General features: G+C 32.1%; 2 protein-coding genes across 5 annotated transcripts in view; one reads left to right on the top strand and one right to left on the bottom strand.

Annotated features, from left to right (window-relative positions):
• LOC114334652 (kelch-like protein 26) overlaps positions 1–24943 on the bottom strand; it is a 297957-nt gene that overhangs the window by 135601 nt on the left and 137413 nt on the right. The window lies entirely within an intron of this gene.
• The window catches only part of LOC114334651 (IQ and ubiquitin-like domain-containing protein), a 57682-nt gene that overhangs the window by 15922 nt on the left and 16817 nt on the right, over positions 1–24943 (top strand). For both annotated transcript variants that reach the window (XM_028284741.2, XM_028284742.2), the window contains exons 4-6: positions 8191–8455; positions 15509–15695; positions 19093–19279. In XM_028284741.2, the coding sequence (XP_028140542.2) occupies positions 8191–8455; positions 15509–15695; positions 19093–19279 (639 nt within the window). The remainder of the gene's footprint in view (positions 1–8190; positions 8456–15508; positions 15696–19092; positions 19280–24943) is intronic.

Below are 24943 nucleotides of genomic sequence, written 5' to 3'. Positions count from 1 at the left end.
ACCCTTGTTTCAAAATAGCAATAATTGTGAAAAAAACATACAAAAAAAAGTATTCACATTTTACTTTTTTCAACCATTTATGCTACACTTAGGACCTTCGTATTTCACTCTGAAAAACTTTATTATACAGTAAAACAATGCTGTAAATTTCATTAAGATCGGTTCAATAGATTTTGCAAAATAAATTTTGCAATCCAGCTTTCGTAAAAAAAATTCATTTTTTCAAAATGTTACAGGACTGAAAATAAAGCAGATAGCAAGTTGAAAATTTTTTTGCATTTAGAAGTGTACTGTACCTTTCATTTTCAATTTTGCAAAATTAAAATCGATGAACACCACGGCGTCAGGAATTTTTTTAAATAAACATTAAGTATTCGTGCTACGCGCAGGAGAGCGGATAGTTTTCTCTGATTGGGCATTCCAATGACCTTTGATAATGATTGATACATTTTAATTTTTATTACATTTCGATATAAATAAATAAATTTGTTTATTGCAAAATAAAAACACATACTCTATCCTTTGAAATAACACTTTTATTAGCAAAAACTTTCTTTGTTCATATATTTTAACTTAAATAATAAAAGTTTATTATTTTTAAACATATGCAATTGTTTAAACAATATTTCACAAACAATAATAAAATTAGTTTGATTTTTGTGGAATTAAAATATTAAAATACAACAAAATATAGAGTAAAAAAATAATATATTAGATAAAGATAGGAAGAAATTTTGGTGGAAATCAACTTGTGTGAATCGAACACCGCTTCCTGCGCGTAGCACCAAAAATTATTGTTTATTTCAAAAATTTTCTGACGCCGTGGTAATTAATCGATTTTAATTTTGAAAATTGCAAATGAAAGGTACAGTACACTTCTATAAGCGAAAAAAATTTCAACTTGCTATCTGCTTTATTTTCAGTCCTGTAACATTTTGAAAAAATGAATTTTTTTTGCGAAAGCTGGATTGCAAAATTTATTTTGCAAAATCTATTGAACCGATCTTAATGAAATTTACAGTATTGTTTTACTGCATCACAAGGTTTTTCTAAGTGAAATATGAAGGTCCTAAGTCTAGCACAAATGGTTGAAAAACGTAAAATGCGAGTACTTGTTTTTGTATGGTTTTTTCGCAATTATTGCTATTTTGCAACTAGGGTGACTATTTTTTAAATTTTTGATTAATTCTATATTGTAGGAAATTTAATTCCGCAACTTTTATGTTAGTACAACTTTTCTTGAAAATGAATACTTTTAAAGTTATAATCAAAAACGAAGCAAAAAATCGAATTTTTCCTTCAATTTTTGACATTTTGATTATTTAAACAATGTTCCGGACCTTTTTGAGAGGGAGGATAACTCAAATATTATTATTTGATTTATTTTCAAGCAATTTCTGCAAAAACATTTGAGTCACCTCTCAACGTCCATCTCAAAACAGATGCGCCCTGGACTATTATACGATGTAACAGATTGCAAAAATAAACATTAAACAAAAAAAATATTAACCTTTTTAACATGGCTTATATTTTTTTCGGAACCTATACCTAACGTAAAATAAAATTTAAAACTGAGTTTACTTGTTTGTTTTCTTACAAAAAGTTGTAGATTAAAATAATTAAAAATCTTTGAAAACCCCAAAAAAATTTTTTTTGAGGGGGCTTAGGACAAGGGTTAGGGTTAACATTTTCGGTTGAAATTTGAAATTGAGGGTTTATATGGTTCATTCCACCAACATACACCTGTTTTGGATTATCGCGACAACGGATATTTCAGTGTGCAACATAAGAAGTACGAAAGTAAATGGCTCTAATAATTATTCCATTAAACAGCAATGTAATTTGCAATTTATTTTCGTTCTTCATATTTTGCACAATAAAATATTCGTTGTCGAAATAATCTAACACAGGCGTATATTCGTGGAATAGGGTATAGGCTAGCCCCATCACCAGAAAACAGCCGGGGAGATAAACTTAGGTTTTTTCGGAACACCCTATCCTGTATACGGTAAGCATCCTCCGAGTTAAATTCCTTCAGTATGTTTTTTTAATAAATCAAAATTTTCGGCATCAAAAATAGCAGCTATTATTGAAGTACACCATCTTATAACTGGGAATAGAGGTAATGAAATATGCTACGCCATTGCCCCAAATATTTCTACAAGGACTGGAGACTTTAAAAATACCTTTTTTACTGATGAAATTAATACATTAATACATGTGGATGTAAGACTAACTTGTTCCACAACAACGGAGACCATGAGCCAAACAAGGAACATGTAACATTCTGTGATAAAAATGATTTACCTTCTCTAATAATAATTGTTTTAAAGTAAGAAGTTTCAAGATAGGTTCAATGGTTCAGTGTTATTATGAGACTGAAGAAAAATTAAAAACGTTAGAAAAAAATCGAATCAAATATTTTACTGGTTGATGAATACGACTCAGCTACACAGGTCTATGGTGGGTACAGGAAAGTTAGGGCCGTAAAAAAAAAGATGAAAAGATGAAAAGAAACTGGACCAGATTGTTAATATAATGAAAAGTATTACATCCAAGAAAAGTGCATGCGAAGAAAAGAAGGACCAATTGCTGTAGTTGCGGTGAAAGTGGATACGCATGAAGTTTAAGAAGGAACACAAATCAAGAAACTAGCCAACAGGAAATACTAGAACGGATAGGAACTAGGGAGGCAGCTTCTACCAGGAACTTCTCCAAAGGCCATCTGTTACTAATAGCGTCTTTGAAATGGCGAGAAGATAGTGCACATTATGTAGATGGGTGAAATAAATGGTAAAATGTATACATTGTTGGTGGATATCGTAGCGACCAGGATCTCGATTTTTGACCCTTCGCTTCGTTATCGAACGTATTCACTTCGTATCTGTTTAGTGTACAGATACCGAATGATCGATAACGAAGCGAAGGGTCAAAAATAGTAGCGCGGTTGCAGAAAATTGTGGAAAAAGGAACATCTGTTATGAAGGAGCCTTGCAACGACGACGAGGAGGTTAGCCGACGAATCATAATCGTAAACGAATTGGTTACTTCTGCTAAAGAAATTCCTGTAAGACTGATGAAGGGCAATAACTACCCAATGACCATCAAGAAAGAGACAAAAGTAGGAACTTGTGTACCCGTGACGTCCATAATCCGTCAGACGACAACATCAGATAATTCCAACGACAATTTCGACCAAATGGTTGCAGTTGCAGGCCAGTCTTGCAGTTGCAGGCAAGTGGAGAAAAGGAAATTCAGGGAATTTCATCGGTGGTGTTGTGAAATTTTCGTACCGAAAGGAGCACAGGCGGGAAGACCGTTGTCAAACATAAAATTAATACTGGTCATTCTAAACCAATTCGTCAAACAGCTTGACGAAAAAGACGGAACTACGAGGTTCTGTGTGGACTACCGTTTGTTGAACAATGTTACCAAGAAAGATAGTTATCTTCTGCCTAGGATCGAAGACACGTTGGATACATTGGCTGGAAGGAAATTGTTTCCTTTGTTGGACTTAAAGTCTGGCTATTAGCAGGTAGAAATGGACCCAGTGGATAAGTAGGAGACAGCCTCCACAACAGGATTTAGATTGTAGCAATTCAACGTTATGCCATTTGGTCTGTAATGATGCTGCGATATTTGAGAGGTTTATGGTAAATGCATTGAGGGGATTCTTGAAAAACATGCCTGGTGTATTTAGACAACATAATCGTTTTAGGGGAGAGTTTTGAAGACCATCTGAACAATTTAGACGACTGACAGCTGCCCAATTGATGTTAAACCTTAAGAAGTGCTCTATTTCAAAGTAAAGTCAATTATCTAGGTCATATAGTCAGCAAAGAAGTAGTGGGCGTGGATAAAGAAAAAAATCGATTCCATTAAGGAATGACAAACATCAAGTCAGAAGTTTTCTGGCGATATGTACCTACTATCGGAGGTTCATTAAGACGTTTGTAGATATCACTAAGCCTTAACGCAACTTACAGAGAAAGCAAGGATTATTGCTGGAATGAAGACTGTCAAACTGCTTTGAAGTATTAATGCCTGGTTGCACCAACAGATATTAAGCTTAAGATGTACCTTAAGCTTAAAAATAAAAGTAAATCAAAGTATTTGACATATTTCTAATGAAAATAATGCGATAATTAACGGTATTAGATGCTAGTGCGGCTCTAGTATTAAAGTATAAGCTTAGCTTAGCCAAGCTGGAGCTTAAGATCTGTTGGTGCAACCAAGCATTAATTACAGCGTCAATATAAGGGTATCCACTGTCAGAAGAAAAATCTTAGATACGGATGCAAGTAATGTGGGAATTGGAGGAGTGCTATCTCGGATTCAAGGACAGGAACGAGTCCTTTAATTTATTAAAGTTGTTTATCAGTAACAATTCTATTACTTAAAATAAAAGAACTAATGCCTGGTTGCACCAGCAAATCTTAAGCTCCAGCTTAAGCACGTCTTAACTGAGACGAAGTTTAAGATGCAATCCACCTCGCAATCCATTGTGGCAAGCTGAAAATTGATCTAGACTCAATGGTGCAATATGAAGACTCAATGGTACGACGCGTATGTTTAGTAAGCTGAGCTTAAGGCACGGCTTAAACTTAAGATCTGTTCGTGCAACCAGGAATAAGTTTAATAAAAAAGCGTTGAAATCACATAGGAAATGAAAACGACTTTAAGCTATCAAAAAAACAATATAAAATAAGTTCTAAAGTGTTCTAAAAAACATAGGTTACCAACCCTTGAAAAATGAAAGTTTCGTGTTAAAAAGTACTTAAACAGTGCACAAAAAACAATATATGTATTACAATAGGCGCCAATTGTATCTTTTGCGATGTTGAAAGAATATTTTCTGACATTCCGCTTGATATTCCGTATCACACCCGTGTTGAGCTGCCCCCCCCCTCCCACTTGCAAAAATTAAAAAACAAATAGCCCTGATTTATGAGCTATTTATGAGCTTTCATATTCCGCAAATTAAAAATTTTGAGCTCGTTCCACTGAGCAGGAACTGAGCAGTTCCACTGAACAGGAAAATAATATTTTAGTGGGGGGGGGGGGCTGAGTCAGCCCCCCACTACTTAAAAATAGGAATATTGAATCGATTTTTGCGGCAGAATTACGAGCTATTTATGAGCTCTTGAAATTATATAGCTTCGATTTTTGAGCTCATCCCCTTCACCCCCAAACAACCCTTTAATTGATTTAACTTAAGAGAAAAATGCTGAGAAAACTTAAAATATATCGTATTGCGGATATAATTCCTATAGCTGATATACTCTAAGAATAAACTATTAAATCACGTGCATTTCGATTATTGAGCTACAACCCCTTCGCAAAAACACCACCCTATCTTACCGGCTTAAGAGAAAGTTGTACTTAAAATGCATTAAATTAATTATTTGGCGACTACATATCATTTAATAATTTATAAGCACCCAAATTACGCGCGTTTAGATCAGTAAATTGCAATTTATTTTGTAAAGTGCAGTCACTGAAGGTAAAAATCAACGATTACCTTCAATTTCGGTGAACCTTCATCGATTTTCACGAAAATTGGTCAGTGGTTAGAGGATACGTCAAGAAACAAAGGTGACATGGTACCACCTTGTGCCTTTACCCTGAGGGTGGATACCACCCCTTCTCGGGGGTGAAAATTATTTTATAAAAAAGAACTGCACAAATCAATAAAAGAACAAATTATAAGCAAAATTGATTATATAAAGTTATTAAAATAAGACAATACTTTTTAAGTTATTAAAGATCAAAGATTTTAATAATGCGTGAAAAAAATGCATGTTTTGAAGCGGTTTTTCGTAAATCACTGAAAAACTGTAAGTTTTCACAAAAAAGTAAATAGTAGTTTAAGTCGTATAGCTTATATTCTAAGATAAACTCTTAAATCACGCGCCTTTCGATTATTGAGCTACAGCCCCTTCGCAAGAAAACCATCCCATATTCCCGGCTTAAGAGAGAGTTGTACTTAAAATAATTTAAATTAATTATTTGGCGACTACATATCGTTTAATAATTTATGAGCTCGCAAAATATACGCATCTCAATCATTGAATTGCCATTTTCTTTCTACAGTGAAGTCACTGAAGGTAAAAATCAACTATGACCTTCGATTTCGGTAAATCTCCATTCATTTTCACGAAAATTGGTGAGCGGATAGAGGATACCTCAAGAAACAAAATTAACAATAACAACTTAGCCGGGGGTATATGTCACCCCTTCTCGGGGGTGAAAATTACTGTATTAAAAATAACCCCACAAATCAAGGGAGGGACAAATTCTAAGCAAAATTTGTTATATAATGTTATTAAAATAAATCAATACTGTTTGAGTTATTAAAGATCAAATATTTTAATTTTTGTGAAAGAAAATGCATGCTTTAAAGCGATTTTTCATAAATAACTCAAAAACTGTAACTTTTTACAAAAAAGTTTTCATCACTAAAATTGAAGCTAATAAAAATATAATAAATTGCTTACTTGAAAAACCCTTTAATGTTAATTATAGGTAAGTATATACAGGGTGTAACAAAAATACAGGTCATAAATTAAATCACATATTCTGGGACCAAAAATAGTTTGATTGAACCTAACTTACCTTAATACAAATATGCACACAAAAAAGGTTACAGCCCTTTGACGTTATACGATAAAAATCGATTTTTTCCGATATATCGAAAACTATTAGAGATTTTTTAATGAAAATGGACACTTGGCATTTTTATGACAGGAACATTTTAAAAATAAATTATAGTTAAATTTTTGCACCCCATAAAAATGTTATGGGGGTTTTGTTCCCTTAAACCCCCCCAAACTTTTTTGTACGTTCCAATTAAATTATTATTGCGGTACCATTAGTTAAACACAATGTTTTTAAAACTTTTCTGCCTCTTAATATTTTTTCGATAAACCAGTTTTAATCGAGATGCAGCTTCTTTTTTAATATGTTTACATAAAAATTTTATGGGGGTTCTGTGCCTTTAAACCCCCAAATGTTTGTGTAAGTCCTAATTAAACTATTATTGCGGTACCATTAGTTAAACCTGATGTTGTTAAAACTTTTTTGCCTCTTAGTATTTTTCCGATGAGGCACCGTTTATCGAGATGTGGCTTTTTTTCTAATATGGTTCAAAATATACCTCAAACTGTAATTTATAAAAAAAATTTCATATTATTACCAGGTCTCTACAATCGTACTTAATAGTATACAAATATGTGGTGGATTTAACAAATATTCAAAATATCTCGATAAAAACTAGCTTTTACAAAAAGTACTAAGAAGCAAAAAAGTTTTAAAAACATTGTGTTTAACTAATGGTACCACAATAATAATTTAATTGGAACGTACAAAAAAGTTTGGGGGGTTTAAGGGAACAAAACCCCATAAAACTTTTATGAGATGCACAAATTTAATTATAATTTATTTTTAAAATGTTCCTGCCATAAGAATGCCACGTGTCTATTTTCATTAAAACATCTCTAATAGTTTTCGATATATCGGAAAAAATCGATTTTTATCTTGTAACTTCAAAGGGCTGTAACTTTTTTTGTGTGCTCATTTGGACTAAGGTTAGTTAGGTTCAATCGAACTATTTTTGGTTCCAGAATATGTGATTTAATTTATGACCTGTATTTTTGTTACACCCTGTATAAAGTAAGTTATAGGTAATTAAATGTATAGTTTTTTCTGAGACTATTCAAATCTAAGGATTCGAGCTTAAATAACGGGAAAGATATGTATTTTATAACACTTACTAAATACTTGTCAAAGTACTTAGAAATACCTATCAAATGAGCTCCAGAAAAAGTTGATAGCATCAAAATTTATACTCCAAAAATTTTTAATTTTGTTTCTTGAGGTATTCTCTATCCGCTCACCAATTTTCGTGAAAATGAATGGAGATTTACCGAAATCGAAGGTCACAGTTGATTTTTACCTTCAGTGACTGCACTATAGACAGAAAATTGCAATTCAACTGACTCAGCCCCCCCCCCCACTAAAATATTAAATTCCTGCTCAGTGGAACGAGCTCAAAATTTTTAATTTGCGGAATATTAAAGCTCATAAATCAGGGCTATTTGTTTTTTAATTTTTGCAAGTGGGGGTGGGGGGCAGCTCAACACGGGTCCGTATCACAGTATACAGATATAAAATATCTTATTTTTTCTAAAGGGGTCCACTACCTACATGGTTATACCCAGACAGGGCCACCTACTCCGTATTTTCCACCTAGTATGAAGTACCACAGAGACACCCAGACATACAGTACAAGAAACAGAAAGGTACAAATGGATTATGCCAATGCAACTCAAATGACCAATACCCAAATATATATACCAAGCGTCACGGATAAAATCCTTACGGCGGGAGCTTACGAAACGGCAGAAGAAAGGGAGAAACGCTTAGATGTTGAAGGCAAAGTGAGAACCATTCAAAGGTAGGTTCTTTCACTGTATCCTAACACTAACATTAAAAATAACCTTTATTCCTTATCTTTTAAAGTTTTTCTAATAGTTGTCCTTCCATTGTTTTATAAAAAAACTACAAATTCATTTTGTACTAACTACAAATTCATTTTGTACTTATGTGTAAAGTTGCACTAAAAGTTAAAAAAACATCCATTTTACGCCCGTGTAAGTTAGGGTGACCAAACGTCCCGTAAAAACGGGATTGTCCCGTTTTTTAACGATCGTACCCGGGGTCCCGAAAATGTCTTCCGGGACGCCTAAATGTCCCTATTTACATTGGGTCCCTATTTACACTTTTGTCATGTATTGAAATCTACTCTCACAGCTTTGACCAGAAGAACAGAGGAACAGTTCGTATCGTTTAATGTAAAATATATTCTTATAGTGTAGGAAACAAAGGTTGAACCTCACAAAATGGACACAAGTCCGGTTTTATTTTTTTTTCTGGTAAATCAAGGGGTGCTTATTATGAGACTAACTTTTTTTCTTAAAAAAATGTCGCCCCGAAACCCCCCTTTTCATCCCTTTAAAGGGGGTAATTTGTGGTTTTTGAGAAACGTAGCCCTTCCTGTACGTTTTGCAAAAAATTTACTTAATAGTAAAATGAAGAGGACTATATTTCCTGCTATTTATTTCCTGACGCAAATGTCTATCACCCACCGTTTAGCGGGGGTGGCGCCCAAAAGTTGACAAGTTTTTAAAAAAGATGTAAAAAAATTATTTTTCCCTAACTGTAATGGAAATCAAGAAGAAACTCTAGGCAATTAATCACAAATAAGTGGCTGATTTTTTGGTATAGGTTTTATTTAAGGGCAATTGCCCATTTTTAAATTACAGTGTGTTACATTTTAAAAAACCCCTTTTATACCGTCTGAATCGCTTTTGCTAGAGTGAACAAACTTTCAGCGATTATCCATGTACTGGTGTTATTTACAAATTTGTTTAATTCACCCCAATTTTTCCCCAGAACCACCCAAAAAAAGAAGAATTAATAAAGAAAGTGATTTTCTTGGAATCCTTCACACACCATGGCCTTTATTAAAATGCTTCATATAATATCATTTTGTGCACGTTCTTATTACCCATGCATAGACACCAAAAGCGAGTTCTTGATGCAACCCCTGCAGCCAAAAATAAATAAAATGGGAGTTTGAAATTTTTTTTTGCTTTTTGACCCATATGGGCATATGCTCCATCAATAAGAGTATTTCATAAATATATATGGTTATTGCAACATCCCTGCGGAAACTACCCGTATCCTTGAAAATATACTGCAGAAACTACCCCTATCCCTTGGCGAGCATGTTTTTACGATTTTCTCATTACCTATGCATTTTTTTGAAACAAAACATTTACAGAATTAAAGACCACTATTTTCTCTACAAATAAGGTCCTATGCATTTTTTTCGTATAAGCATCCGTTACGGCACAGTGGCGCCGTAAACCTCAGAAATGCTTTGGCGGGCTCCAGTTTTTGTTTTTTTTTTTCGTCAACTATTCATTTGATTGACAACGTACTCATGTAAAATAAAAGAACACACTGTCTACTACACATTATGATGTATGCATATTTTACTTTCTTTGCACCCTAAAGCCACAGTGGTGGCCCAAAATCAATTTTTGATTATTATTTTCTTTATTAATTCCTTTTTTTTGGGTGGTTCCGGGGAAATATGGAGGTGCATTATACAAATTTGTAAACAATACTTGTACATGGGTAATCGCTGAAAGTGTTTTTACTCTAGCATAAGCGGTTCAGATGGTATAAAAAGGGATTTTTTAAAATGCAACACCTTGTAATTAAAAAATGGGCCATTGCCCTTAAATGAAACCTATATCAAAAAATCAGTGACTTATTTGTGATTAATTGTCGCAGGGTTTCTTCTTGATTTCCATTACAGTTAGGGAAAAATAATTTTTTTAAAACATCTTTTTTAAAAACTTGTCAACTTTGGGGCTCCACCCCCGTTAAACGGTGGGAGATAAACATATGCTGTCCGGAAATAAATAGTAGGAAATATAGTCCTCTTCATTTTACTATTACGTCAATTTTTTGTAAAACGTACAGGAAGGGCTACGTTTCTCAAAAACCACAAATTACCCCCCTTTAAAGGGATGAAAAGGGGGGTTTCGGGGCGAAATTTTTTAAGAAAAAGTTAGTTTCATAATAAGCACCCCTTGATATACCAGAAAAAAAAAATAAAACCGGACTTGTGACCATTTTGCGAGGTTCAACCTCTGTTTCCTACACTATTAAGCGTGGTGATATTATGCAACAAGACGAAATTAACTTCAGAACTAAAGTTAATGATTTTTATGAAACCTGCATACAGTATTTTGAAACACGGAGTGTATCTACTTTCTCAAAGTTTAAATGGATGCTATTAATAGGGCAGTCAATGAGGGTATGTGGCTCCGAATTCTATCCTACTATACCGATTTACGTGATATTTTCACAGTAAGTAGGGAATAGCCCAAGAAACAAAGTTTACCCTATGCCGATGTGTGCTTTTGTCTTGGGGGCGGTTCCCACCCCTTCTCGGGGGTGGAAAATTTTTTTGCTTAAATAACTACGGAAGTTGCTAGGGAACCTAATACTAAGCAAAAACTGTTCTATATTTTTTTTTTCGAAAACTCCAAACTTTTTGAGTTATTCCTGGTTGAAAATTGGCCATTTTCATTGAAACATAACACCCTTTCAAACGGTTTTTTGCGAATACCTTAAAAACTATGCATCTAACTAAAAAAACTATATAAAACATTTTTGTAGCTTATAAAATAACAAAGAGATTCTTTCCTTTATAAATCTTCTAGTTATAACACAAAAAGAGATATGGCAAGTGAAAAAACTTGTTTTCTTGGTGCATGCTCAAATCAGTGTATTTAACTTGAAATAAGAGAGAAACGGTTGATTTTAGGTGTATAATGCTACCAATAACTTTTATTGTGCTTGAAAAGACCTTTAAAATAAGCAATATTAAATGTCGATTACATTCAAACTATGCGAGATAAACTGTAAAAAATTTGATGACTAACGTATTTTAAGAAAAAAATGAGAAGTATATTTAACCCCTCATCACATGAATTTAAATGCATCGTCTTCCTTCTACAATACATTTTACTATAGTGTTCTTTTTATGTTTAAAAAGTTGGGCGGGTTTAAAATGAATGGTTTTTGAAAAAAATAAGATCAAATTATTGAGCGCATTTTTAAATTTTCTTAAAAATCTTCCTTTTTCTCCATGTAACTCGAAAATGATAAGAGATGCCAAAAAAAGATGCCATACAAAAATGAAGGTTTCTTCTAGATAAACGTTTTGATTTTATTTTTTTATAACAGTATCTCTTAGTATTTTCAAGTTACATGGAGAAAAAGAAGATTTTTAAGAAAATTTAAATATGCGCTGTATAATTTGATCTTATTTTTTTCAAAAACCATTCATTTTAAACCCGCTCAACTTTTTGAACATAAAAATGACACTGTAGTAAAATGTATTGTAGAAGGAAAACGATGCATTTAAATTCTTGTGGGTGAGGGGTTAAATATACTTCTCAATTTTTTTCTTAAAATTCGTTAGTCATCAATTTTTTGCAGCATATCTCGCTTTTTTCAAGCACAATAAAAGGTATTGGTAGCATTATATACATAAAATCGACCGTTTCTCTGTTATTTCAAGTTGAATACAGTGCTTTGAGCATGCACCAAAAAACAAACTCTTTTTACCTACCATATCTCTTTTTGTGTTATAACTAGAAGATTGAAGAAGGAACGAATCTCTTTGTTTTTTTATTAGCTACAAAAATGTTTTATATAATTTTTTTAATTAGATGCATTGTTTTTAAGGTATTCGCAAAAAACCGTTTGAAAAGGTGTTATATTTCAATGAAAATGGCCAATTTTCAACCACGAATAACTCAAAAAGTATTGAGTTTTCGAAAAAAAAATTAAAGAACAGTTTTTGCTTAGAATTGGGTTCTCTAGCAACTTCCGTAGTTGTTTAACCAAAAAATTTTCCACTCCCGAGAAGGGGTGGGAACCGCCCCCAAGACAAAAGCTCACATCGGCATACGGTAGACTTTGAATAAGGAGATACTTTCAGGCTATTCCTAAAATTTCATTAAAATCCATGCAGTAGGACAGAATTCGGACGTTCTTGCTCTCATTGACTGCCCTATGAAGGAGATCCCCAGTTGACAACAAATTGAAGAAACTATTTGTTACTTCAATGAAAAAAGCATTGGCATAAAAATGATATTTTGCTATTTGATCAACTGACACCATTAGTGAATTTTGTAAGTGAAAAATATAAAGAATGGACTGCTAAAGATAAAAGACCACACGGTGCGTGTAACGAAAAATGGGTTTGTTTTTTTAAAACGCATACCAGGCCAGAACAGCACTATGAATTTTTGAAGATATCGTCGGCTTACTGCCAAAACCAACTAACTCCACTTTTTGTCGATTCTGAGTTAAGTACGCCTTTGTACTTAATAATTATCAAAGAATGTACTGATGAAACCAGGCACTTCAAAGCAGATTTTAAATGTGGGAAACAGAAGGGTCTCAAAACAACTAATTCCAATAATGACACTTTTATTCAGCCAAAAACAGATATGTGCAGTTGTCTACACATCTCTGTTTAAATAAAATAGTATTTTATCCAGTATAGTCCAGTTGATACACAATATTCAACAAAACAATACACTCCGTTTAGACTTATACGAAGATTTGGAGATTGGCAAGGACATGAAGAAGAGTCCCAACTGTGTCAATAGACAAACATCCCTTAACCGCAACTTTGTCCCCATTCACCGCCAATTATTCTCATAATTCCTATTTTTCAACTTCCTCTTTTTATCCTATTCTTTCTCTTTCAACTTTCCCTCCCTTATTTTTCAAAATTTCCTCTATCCTTCACTGTTTCAAACTCCTTTACCCGACTAACATTATTAACTACTGAACCCTATTAACCATCACCTCATTAATTCACCCTACTATCTTTTTACTTCTTTTTCATTTCATTACTTCGTTCAGTTTAATTCCACACCTCATCTTTTCTTTATCCCTCTCTTTCCCTTAAAATTCTTGTCTTTATACCCTACACCACAGCCCTCTACTTATTGTCTTTGACTTTTCCAAGAAAAAAAAATTTTTACCTCTCCAACTAACATCACATCACTTAATTTCAGTTCTCACATTCAGATCCATTATCATTACAATTAAATTATATCAATATTCTTTTTCTTACTTTGGTTTTATTTTATTCAGTACACTTTCAATATTATTTTCATTTTAATTTCATTCGTGTATCAACTGGACTTAACAGCTATAATCATACTTTTCTTTATCTCTAACTTCACATACCCTCACTTTGTCACAAGAATTCTCTCAAAACTTTTGAAAGAAAATTAAAAAATAAAACATCTCATAAGAATTACAATTCTTTTTCATTCACATATTACACACTTTTAATTATTTGACTGTATCCTAACTCAAATCCATTATTTACAAAAATTTGCATTTATTTTTTAAATAACAATATTTTCCTTTTACATATACAACCACCAATACAATATAGACTAGATTAAATTGCCTACCAATTTATTTATTTTGTACAATAACATTCCAACTAATACTGATTCTTTCTCTTCTCTCACCTTCATCTATTTTTATCTTTTTATCATTACTGACAGCAGCTCAACTTTCTTTCTATCAATTTGATCAATCTAATGTTATGGTATACAGTCAATATAAATAATCTTATATTCTAAATTAATTTTGTATATCACAAGTTCTTTTCAATAACCAATAGATTTAAAATGTTAGACATTTTCAGATATTAAAATTTTTATCATTTGTTCTGGGTCATGACCTTTTGGTTAATTAACTTTAAAATCGACTACCTTTTTTTCTCTACTGTCAATGTCACTTCAAACAGTTCCATACACACTAGTGTCACTTTATAGTCAAAGTTGGCCTAAGATGGTTGATTGAGGTTTTGGTAGGGTTTCACCATGTTCCCATAGGCAATATCCTGTAACATCGGCGTTTAGCCTGTTGAATATTATTTTTAAATAATGTAAATTGAATTTTAAATTCAACCATTGTTTGGTTCTGGGGCTATTTAGCAAGTATGCACGTAAGTAATCTAACCACATTTTTAGCTTTTTAAAAAATTTCAACCATCTTTCAATTCTAATAGTGGGATTACTTATTTTATTGTAGATTCACTGATGATGGACCGATAGGTCTGAAAACGTTCTGAATTGGACATATTTTATTCAATCCATTGGGATTTTTAAGTTTTAATAAATATACCAATTTACATAGAAGTGGTTTTACTTCTTGTTAGAGTTTTTTAGTATTTTATCATTTACAATATTCTAGTTCTGCCAAAACAAGACAAGTGCCTGATTTGGAGGACAGTGATGTTCAAAGTTACCTAGAAGTTGACAACTTTGTACAGCCAAAACCCGACAAGTGCCGAAAAAAAAAATGTTTTTTGTACTTTTTTTAACTTTTACTTCATTTTTATAATTTTTTAACAAAATGTTTCGTTTATAATGTTATTTACTTTAATATTTTTCAGTCATTAAATCATTTTTAAACTCAAACGATTTTTCATTTCAAATTAAAGTTTAAAACGTCGATTCCTCAAAACTTTAAAAAGTGGAGTTAGTTGGTTTTGGCAGTAAACCGACGATATGCCACTATATGTTTACGATCCCTGCCCATAATAGTAATACTGAAAGAATCTTTTCGCTTGCTAACAGGACGTAGAAAAGAAATAAGATCGGATTGGATACTCTTTCTGCAATATTGCAGGTTATCTACAATCTAAAAATGGACTGTTTTAGTTTTTACAACTTAATAATGGAAAAGAAAGAGGTTTTAAAATTGACTGGAACGAAAGAAAAATATCCCTAATTCAAATCCTAAAGACTTTTTGATTCTTAAAGATTTTAACTTTGACTAACAATTTTAGTCATACCTAAAACTTTAACCTAAAAAATATTTTTAGGTATTTTCGTGCTTGGAAAATGAGCCAAGCTCTTAAAGAATTGAGCAGAGAATACCATAAACGGCTGCAGCTAGAACTAGAAGCAGATGCAAGGGAACGAGTCGAAGACGAAGAAAGAAGGCGGCACGATTTGGTTAGCAAAGTTTTTCCTCTGACCATGTCAGATTTCGCCATGCTCTATGCAATGGTAAGCAACTATACATTTTTAACTAATTTAAAAAACAGTATCAATTGAGAGGTAACCGTACTTGTAATGTTTGAATTCAAATATATAAACATGCAGTGTGCGTCTTAAAATCCCTCCTCCTCAACTAATTTGTCAACCATAATCAACCTTTAAATCAATACATTTTTTGTTGAATTCATTTCTTTTACCGATATCTGCCAACGATATATATATATATATATATATATATATATATATATATATATATATATATATATATATATATATATAAAACAAAAGATGTAAATCTTTGAAACACACTCAGTGATCAAAAGATCTAAGTTATTGGTTTACCGACCAAACGTAACTAAATCAAACAAATGAAATAGAGAATGTGGAAAAATCCTCTTACGAACAATTCACACATCCACCATTTCAGGTTGGGAAAAATTTCTTGAATAGAATCAAAGATCCAAACACCTGTTCTTAGAAATGTGTTTCGCCCTCTTCAACCTCTCTGGGCTTATCAATAAAGATGAGAGGTTGAATATCTTTAGACACATTCCATCAAAAAACAACATTAGAGACCCAGACATAGCAGGAGCGTATATCTACGCCGCATAATCTGACCATGACAGCCTCACGTTTTAATTCCCTAATTACTATAAGTAAAATATATGTTTGAAAAACAAAAAAACAAAAGATGTAAATCTTTGAAACACACTCAGTGATCAAAAGATCTAAGTTATTGGTTTACCGACCAAACGTAACTAAATCAAACAAATGAGATAGAGAATGTGGAAAAATCCCCTTACGAACAATTCACACATCCAACCTGAAATTTTTCCAATTTTTCCCAACCTGAAATGGTGGATGTGTGAATTGTTCGTAAGGGGATTTTTCCACATTCTCTATTTCATTTGTTTGATTTAGTTACGTTTGGTCGGTAAACCAATAACTTAGATCTTTTGATCACTGAGTGTGTTTCAAAGATTTACATCTTTTGTTTTTTTGTTTTTCAAACATATATTTTACTTATAGTAATTAGGGAATTAAAACGTGAGGCTGTCATGGTCAGATTATGCGGCGTAGATATACGCTCCTGTTATGTCTGGGTCTCGAATGTTGTTTTTTGATGGAATGTGTCTAAAGATATTCAACCTCTCATCTTTATTGATAAGCCCAGAGAGGTTGAAGAGGGCGAAACACATTTCTAAGAACAGGTGTTTGGATCTTTGATTCTATTCAAGAAATTTTTCCCAACCTGAAATGGTGGATGTGTGAATTGTTCGTAAGGGGATTTTTCCACATTCTCTATTTCATTTGTTTGATATATATATATATATATATATATATATATATATATATATATATATATATATGTATATTATATAACTTGTGACGCTATTAGATGCTCTTAGACCGTCGAAGATTCCGGCCTATTTATTATAATTCGAATATTGTAATCCAACCTTTTTTATTACCTGTTAACATCCTTTTTAGACGCTTTGGTGATGATTTATTACCTGTCTGTGTAAATATTAATTTTTTTTTGTATTCTAGAAAATTATCTTCCGATTCTAGGGTTTTCGAATTGTTCGATTTACCTGTTCTGATGTAAATAATTCTTAACCCGTAGAAAAAGGTTGTTTGTTTCTTGAATATTCGAGAAGTATTTATTTTAGTATGCAAAAATGTATGTTTGGGACAGTCTAATAAAGCCGTGTTTTCGTATGTTTTGCCGGTATTTTTGAACAGTTAATTTTGTAATATAAATTAGATACTTATCTATTGTCGTAATAAATTAAGTGTTAAGCGGATATTGTTTTTGTAAAGTTAGTGCTGTAAATAAAATATATGAAGTAAGTCTTTTGATCAAAGAAAGAAAGAAAGATCAAAGTAAAGTCAAAACTTTCAACTTAATAAAATATTTAAAATAATATTAAACTGAAAACTTATTGGAACATTTTCCTGGTAACACCTCCACGGCTTCTAAAAATGGCAAGTCAGATGAATGCTGAAGCAAAGAAGATACGCAGGAGTTCTACAATTTACAACCCCGTCTGTTTAGCGTGGTAAATTCCAACGGAAAATAGACCTATGTTACTCAATAGGAGTAATACTAATAGAAAATAAAAATGTATACCATTTTTATTCTATTCTAGTTATGTAATATTATACTTAGATGTAAAAATTGTCTGGCTAATTGGTCTTTACCAAAGCCATCAAATTAAATTAAAAAAAAACCATTTTTATTCAGTCGCAATGCGAAGCCAAAACTGTCTTAATTTTTACTTAGTTCATAGAGCACAACTAGCACGCTTATTGACGATTTCGCCTGTTATTAAAGGTTCATCAGAGAATGCATAGGTTCTGAACCAAGTTTAAATAGTAAATAGAATTTGTCAATTCAAGATAAATATGAGTGCCTAAAAATCAAATTAGTAAAGTCACTCACGCGTAACAACTCATTATGTTCCTATATTTTGGTGCGATTCTGCCGTAAATTTTCAAAATGGCGACAGCATTACGAAAGAATGAAGCAATATTTTTACTATTTTTTCTACTTTTGTGGGGGCGAGAATTGTGTACCGATTTTCCCTAAATATTAGTAGGGGCCCCTTCTGTGAGCCTTAAAAGCCCAAAAGTAGCCCTAAATATTTTTCTCTCCGTCTTCACCAAAAATGATTTAGAAAATTTCATGCCTACTTAGCTCCTGATGCCTACTATTCATGAGAATTTTTTCAACTTATCAAATATCAAGGAGCCTTTTTGTCAAAAATTAAAGTAAGCCTACTTTTTACCAAAAATGGTAACGAATCGAAAGATCTCGAAAAGATCTACAACTTTGTCATGTAAAGGTTTTTCCTGCTTCACAACTTTAGAGCTACGGACGTTTGAAAACGCCCTTTTTATAAAAAACGCTTTTTTCGCATTTTCAAAGAGGTGGAACTTTTTTCTGATAACTCCGAATTGCACAAAATTGTTTTTAGAGGTAGTTTTTTACATATTATGTTACAAGCTCCCAAAGGAATTTGTTTGCTTATTTGCTTTTAAATCCCTCATCTGAACATCTCAATATCGCGAATTTTGATACATTTTTGAGCTAATATACCTTACCCTATTGACCTTTCCCGCCAAACCAGGGGCTATTCCGCCCTTTCATACATCGTGAATTATGAAAGTAGAAAAAATACCTTTAATTTAAGCTCAGAAAGAAGCCTCTAGCGTTTCGGAAACCAAAGTTATGACAATTTTAAGATTTAATTGAATTTAAGTCCATGTTGTGAGGCCGCTCCCATTAGAAACAATTAATTAACTTTTTTGACAACAGTTTAAATTGATCACCTTCTATAAAATTGCGTTATGGCATCTCTGACTTGTCATGTAGAATCATTTGAAAAGCGGTGTTTTTTAGGTCAACAAATGGAAGAAATCTGAAATAGCAAGAATTACTTCTTTGCATTGTGGAGCTTCTAAAATTGCAGAACTCTATCTTTTGTTGGAGAAAGAAATCGAAATGTTACGAGCAATTGAAAAACTCAAAAATAAAGTTGAAAAAGATTTAGAATATAAGAGGATACAGGACTTTTTTAAAAAGATAGGTAAGCCACATTAACCCATTTGGTCCCACTGTACTCGTCCGAGTACATCAGCAAAAATGGCCTAGTAGTGACACTTCTTGCAAAAGAGTGGCACTCCATGTTTATATCCGATTCTATTAGGAAGTGTTCTAGTAGATTTTCACAAATTATACCCTCGGAGGCGCTCCTCTTCCTAACCTGTGACGCAGTAATTAGAAGCTAACCTCCATATTTCTGTTGAATCATTGAAGTGTTGCTATTTTGTGGTTTTGATATTATTATCATTGTTTTTTTAACTTTTATTGTTGGAAGGGTAAGTACTGGTAATATTTATTTTTACAGCGTAAGAATCTTTTTATTATTGTTGTCTTTATGTTACAAAATAGACATGTACTCATTTGAGTACAGTGGGTTTGTATGAGATCAAATATGTTTATTTAGTTTTTAATTCTTTCATGTTCAATATTTGTATTGGAATTGATTTTCAAGAATTGCGGCCTATGAGTCCCATCGGATTTTATGGAAAACATAAAACACCGGCTTTAGTTTCAAATGACATGGCGAGTTTCACTCATAAGATGTATCGGCGGTAGTTATTCCTCCTAAGGTTGTCTATCAAACTGACAATGAGGACATAGATAAGGATGATCTTCAGATCCAAAGCTTTCCGAATGATATTCCCGGAGAAATAGAGAAATAGTTCATTACATGAGTGATGACTCTGACAACGACAAAAAAGACAATCTTCCTCTTGCCATTAGAAAAGAAAATTTATTGAAGAGTCAAAATAAAACCAAAGAATCTGACTGGACAGAAGAAATTACTTATATTAGTATGACATCTACAACAGGTTACAAGGGCCGTCTGGATGATATGAAAGAGTAAATCCGAGGTTTATCTCGTATCTAACTATTTCGAGAAATTTTTTGACAATGAAATTATTGAATACTTATATTACAGAACTGTCAAGTATATTTATGCCGTTCAAAACAATAATCATCACTTTATTTAACACAGGAAGAGATAAAGATATTTCTGGCTATTTTACTTCTTACTGGATACCATATATATGCACCAGAGCGCAATTATTGGTGACTAGTGCAATTTCGTGGACCCGTTTCCAAGAAATTTAAAAATACCTACATTAAAAAATCTACTTATTCTAAAAAACGACTTGCATAATTTGTACCAATTAGTCTAAAAATGGATGAAAGCGGTCATTTTCCAAAGAAAATAGACAAACAACTTCGATGTAGCCTATGCCACCAAAGTGTGTTGGACTTGTAGTATATAAAGTGTGAAGTTACTCTGTGTTTGAAACGTGATTGTTTTGTGCAATTTCATGCTAGTTAGATTATAATACAGGATATACCCAAGTACGTATGTACTACCTATATTGTAAGAAAATAAAACATTTTCATTTTTACACAATGTTTTATATTTTGACTCCCGATCAGCCTATTGTACTCGTATGAGTACACCTACTTTTTGCTAAAAATTCAACTTTTTTATGTCAAATAACAATGAAGTTTTGCTATTTAACCCTGGTTCAACAAGGGCATTCAAAAAAATTTTGTATTATCGAAAAATAAATGTCGTGGGATCAAATGGGTTAAAACGTTTTTATATACTTCACTTGTTCTTTGTCGCTTTGTCACTTTGTCCGGGAAAAATCTTGTAATCGATTTTAAACATAGTTCCCGACTATCTAGGCATCTGAAATTTTCAGAATAGCTCAGAACTCGACGACAATGCAATATTCAACAGCTTTTACATGGATGCATTTAGTTTTATTATTCCAAAAAATCATAGTTATTTTCACACTGTTGCACAGAACTTATATGACAAGTATTCATACCCCTACCTAACCTCCAATATGGTATAGTGGCTAGGATACCTTGTTTTCTTCCAGGAGGCTCGGGTTCGATTCCCGGTAGCGGAAATCCTTTTTGTTTTTAAAATTGACATTTTGATTTGAAAGGTAATTGTTTTTATAATTAGTCCAGGGCGGATCTGTTTTGAGATGGACGTTGAGAGGTGACTCTAATTTTTTTGCAGAAATTGCTTGGAATTAACCTATTTAATAATAATTGAGTTATCTTCCCACTCAAAAAGGTCCGGAACATTATTTAAATAATCAAAATGTCAAAAAATGAAGGAAAAATTAGATTTTTTTCTTTGTATTTTGATTATAACTTTAATAAAAGAATTAACTTCCGAGAAAATTTGTACTAAAATAAAAGTTGCGTAATTAAATTTCCTAAAATATAAGATTGGTTAAAAATTTTTAAAATTGTTACCCTTGTTGCAAAATAGCAATAATTGCGAAAAAAACATAAAAAAACAAGTATTCGCATTTTACGTTTTTCAACCATTAATAGATTTTGCAAAAAAATTGTGCATTCGAGCTTTCGCAAAAAAAAATGTTTTCAAAATGTTGCAGGACTGAAAATAAAGCAGATAGCAAGTTAAAATTTTTTTTACAAATAGAAGAATACTGTACCTTTCATTTGCAATTTGCAAAATTAAAATCGGTTAACTACCACGGCGTCAGGAATTTTTTTAAATAAACATTAATTTTTGGTGCTACGCGCAGGACAATGGTGTTCGATTCACACAAGTTGATTTCCACCAAAATTTCTTCCAAACTTTATTTAATATATTATTTTATTACTCTATATTTTGTTGTATGTTCATATTTTAATTTCATAAAAATCAAACTAATTTGATTATTCTTTGTGAAAAATGTTTTTCTACGAGCGTGCAAAAATGTCTACTTTCGCGCACGCATTTTAGTTCAGAAAGTTTCACTTTTCCGCACGCGTATTACTTTTCCGCACGCGTGTTACTTTTCGCACGCGTTTTTTACTTTTCCGCACGCGTGTTAATTTAGATATGTTAATATGGCCTTAAAGTAATTATAAAGCGTCGTTTAAACACAACGATAAGTCACAGCAACTAGTTGTGATGACAAGTTGAAACGCTGTTTAGACGCTGCGATTCAATGCGATACCACCTTCAACCCAACTCCAACTTTGATAAGTTGTGCGATGCACCGTTTACACACAATGATAAGTTGCAACAACTCGATTGACCTTGATAAGTTGTTTGATTTATCGTTGTGTTTAAACGACCCTTAATACATGCAATAAACTAATATTTAGATATTATTTACTAATTTATTTCAAATATATCTTATTGTGTTCCTGTTTTAATGAAATTAACGCGACAATTCGATGAAATAAAATTATTTTGACATAATATTCGAAAGTCAAATCGGTAGACAATAACAGTCGTTTTGAATCATCGTCATGAAAACCAAGATCGTCGTCATGCTAACTAATTATATTGAAAGTTTGGTGTTGACAACCTTGTCAAAGAATTAATTTGTGTATGTATTTTCATATTAATTAAGAGGATCGGAACGTATTTTCGGCTGCAATGCTATTCAAATGGGGATTCATTTTTTTCAAATCCTGAGAAAACTAATAAGTATTTTGGAAAAATTTAAACGCAGAATGAATGATTACGTTATTAGCGAGGGCCGAAAGTCCCTGAGAACTTCTACAATGTTTATTTTAATAAGTTACAGGGGTGAAAAAACTAAGAGAAAATTTAGTGTGATTTTTAAATTCAAATATCTCATTCAAAATAAACTTTTTATTTATTCTAAGGGACTTTCGGCCCTCGGTAATAATTTAGTCTTTCATTCTGCGTTTAAATTTTTCAAAAATATTTATTGGTTTTTTCAGGATTTGAAAAAAATGAACACAATGCCGTGGTAATATTTTCCAAATCTGTCTTTGTCTTACAACGCACTCAACCGAATATAATATTGTCAGCATATATTGTCAGTCAGACACTGACAATCAGTGACAATTTTAAATATTTGACATTGCATCGGGAATATTTTGAGAAATTGATTAAATATTATTTATATATAGTGTATTTGATAAATAATTGATTTAAGACGTGAACTTAATAAAAAGTTATTTATTGTGTATTATTTGTGAAAGATCCAAGCAGAGAATACATCAGATATATCCTGTGATCCAAGTATTTTGTTGTTAGAGATGTTCAAAATTGTAAGCGTTCCAAAATAACAACATATTATTAAAAAATCACTTTAACACTTTTCCTCTTTTCTCGATTGATTATTAGTTTTTGTTGTACAAATAAATTATTACAATCACTGAAAATATAGTTAGTGAAAAAATTATCACATTTATTAACTGAATTAATAATTTGCAATTATAAAAATAACAGTTATCCAAGAACATTCAAAAGCCATCTCTTTAAATTAATTATGACATTTTCAAGTAGAATGAGATTCTAGTAATGTTTACATATCCACACCAGTGTGAATTTTACTACACGTAATTTGCCGTGTAAAGACAGAAAAAGTAGGGATACACGTAAAATATTTGCGAATTATGTACCCATAGCCTTAAATTAATTGATTAAGATTTGGTAATTTTTTAAATACTCGTAGAAAAAATATTGTTCCTAACTCTTGCAGAAAGTCTCTTTTCCGCACTCGACTGCTTGCCGAACTCCCGCTTCGCGTCGTTCGGCAAACTGCAGTCGCGTATGGAAAAGAATGACTTTCTGCACTTGTTAGGAAAATAACTATTAAACAATTGCGTATGTTTAAAAATAATACACTTTTATTTTCTTAAGTTAACTAAGTTAAAATATATGAACAAAGAAAGTTTTTGCTAAAAAAAGTATTAATTCAAAGGAAGGAGTATGTGTTTTTATTTTGCAATAAACAAATTTATTTATTTATTTCGAAATGTACTAAAAATTAAAATTTATCAATCATTATCAAAGGTCATTGGAATGTCCAATCAGAGCGAACGTATCCGTTGTCCTGCGCGTAGCACCAAAAATTAATGTTTATTTAAAAAAATTCCTGACGCCGCGCCGTAGTAGTTAACCGATTTTAATTTTGCAAATTTCAAATGAAAGGTACAGTATTCTTTTATATGTAAAAAAAATTCAACTTGCTGTCTGCTTTATTTTCAGTGCTGCAACATTTTGAAAAAATGAATTTTTTTGCGAAAGCTGGGTTGCAAAATTTATTTTGCAAAATCTATTAAACCGATCTTAATGGAATTTACAGTATTGTTTTATCATATCATAAAGTTTTTCTGGGTGAAATATGGTCCTAAGTGTAGCATAAATGGTTGAAAAACGTAAAATGCGAATACTTGTTTTTTTATGGTTTTTTTTTCGAAATTATTGCTATTTTGCAACAAGGGTGACAATTTTTAAAATTTTCAGTTAATCCTATATTGTAGGAAATTTAATTACGCAACTTTTATGTCGGTGCAACTTTTCTCGAAACTGAATACTTTTAAAACCCTCCGTTACTCGCACACGGTGTGGGAGACCGGGCCTGTAAATAAATTCCTGTAACTCTGCTTGTAGTGGGGATTTTGAATGGCTACTTCGTATACTTCTTCAGTGGTCAATCAACTGTGGGTAAAGTCAGTTCGCAGTGTAAAAAATAGTACTGTCCTTTTGTTATTACGCAACACGGTCCCGTACACCGTGTGCGAGTATTTGTGCACCAATTTTTGTGTTTGGATCACACATCGATATTTTTAATTAGTAAGGAAATTTAAGATCTTTTCCTTATTTTCAATGTTTATAGATTAGTTTACTTATATTTATATATAT

The sequence above is a fragment of the Diabrotica virgifera genome, chromosome 7, assembly GCF_917563875.1.
Source record: "Diabrotica virgifera virgifera chromosome 7, PGI_DIABVI_V3a".
In the NCBI taxonomy this organism is placed as follows: domain Eukaryota; kingdom Metazoa; phylum Arthropoda; class Insecta; order Coleoptera; family Chrysomelidae; genus Diabrotica; species Diabrotica virgifera.
Note: the sequence above shows the minus strand (reverse complement) of the source record. Positions and strands in the feature narration are given on the sequence as shown.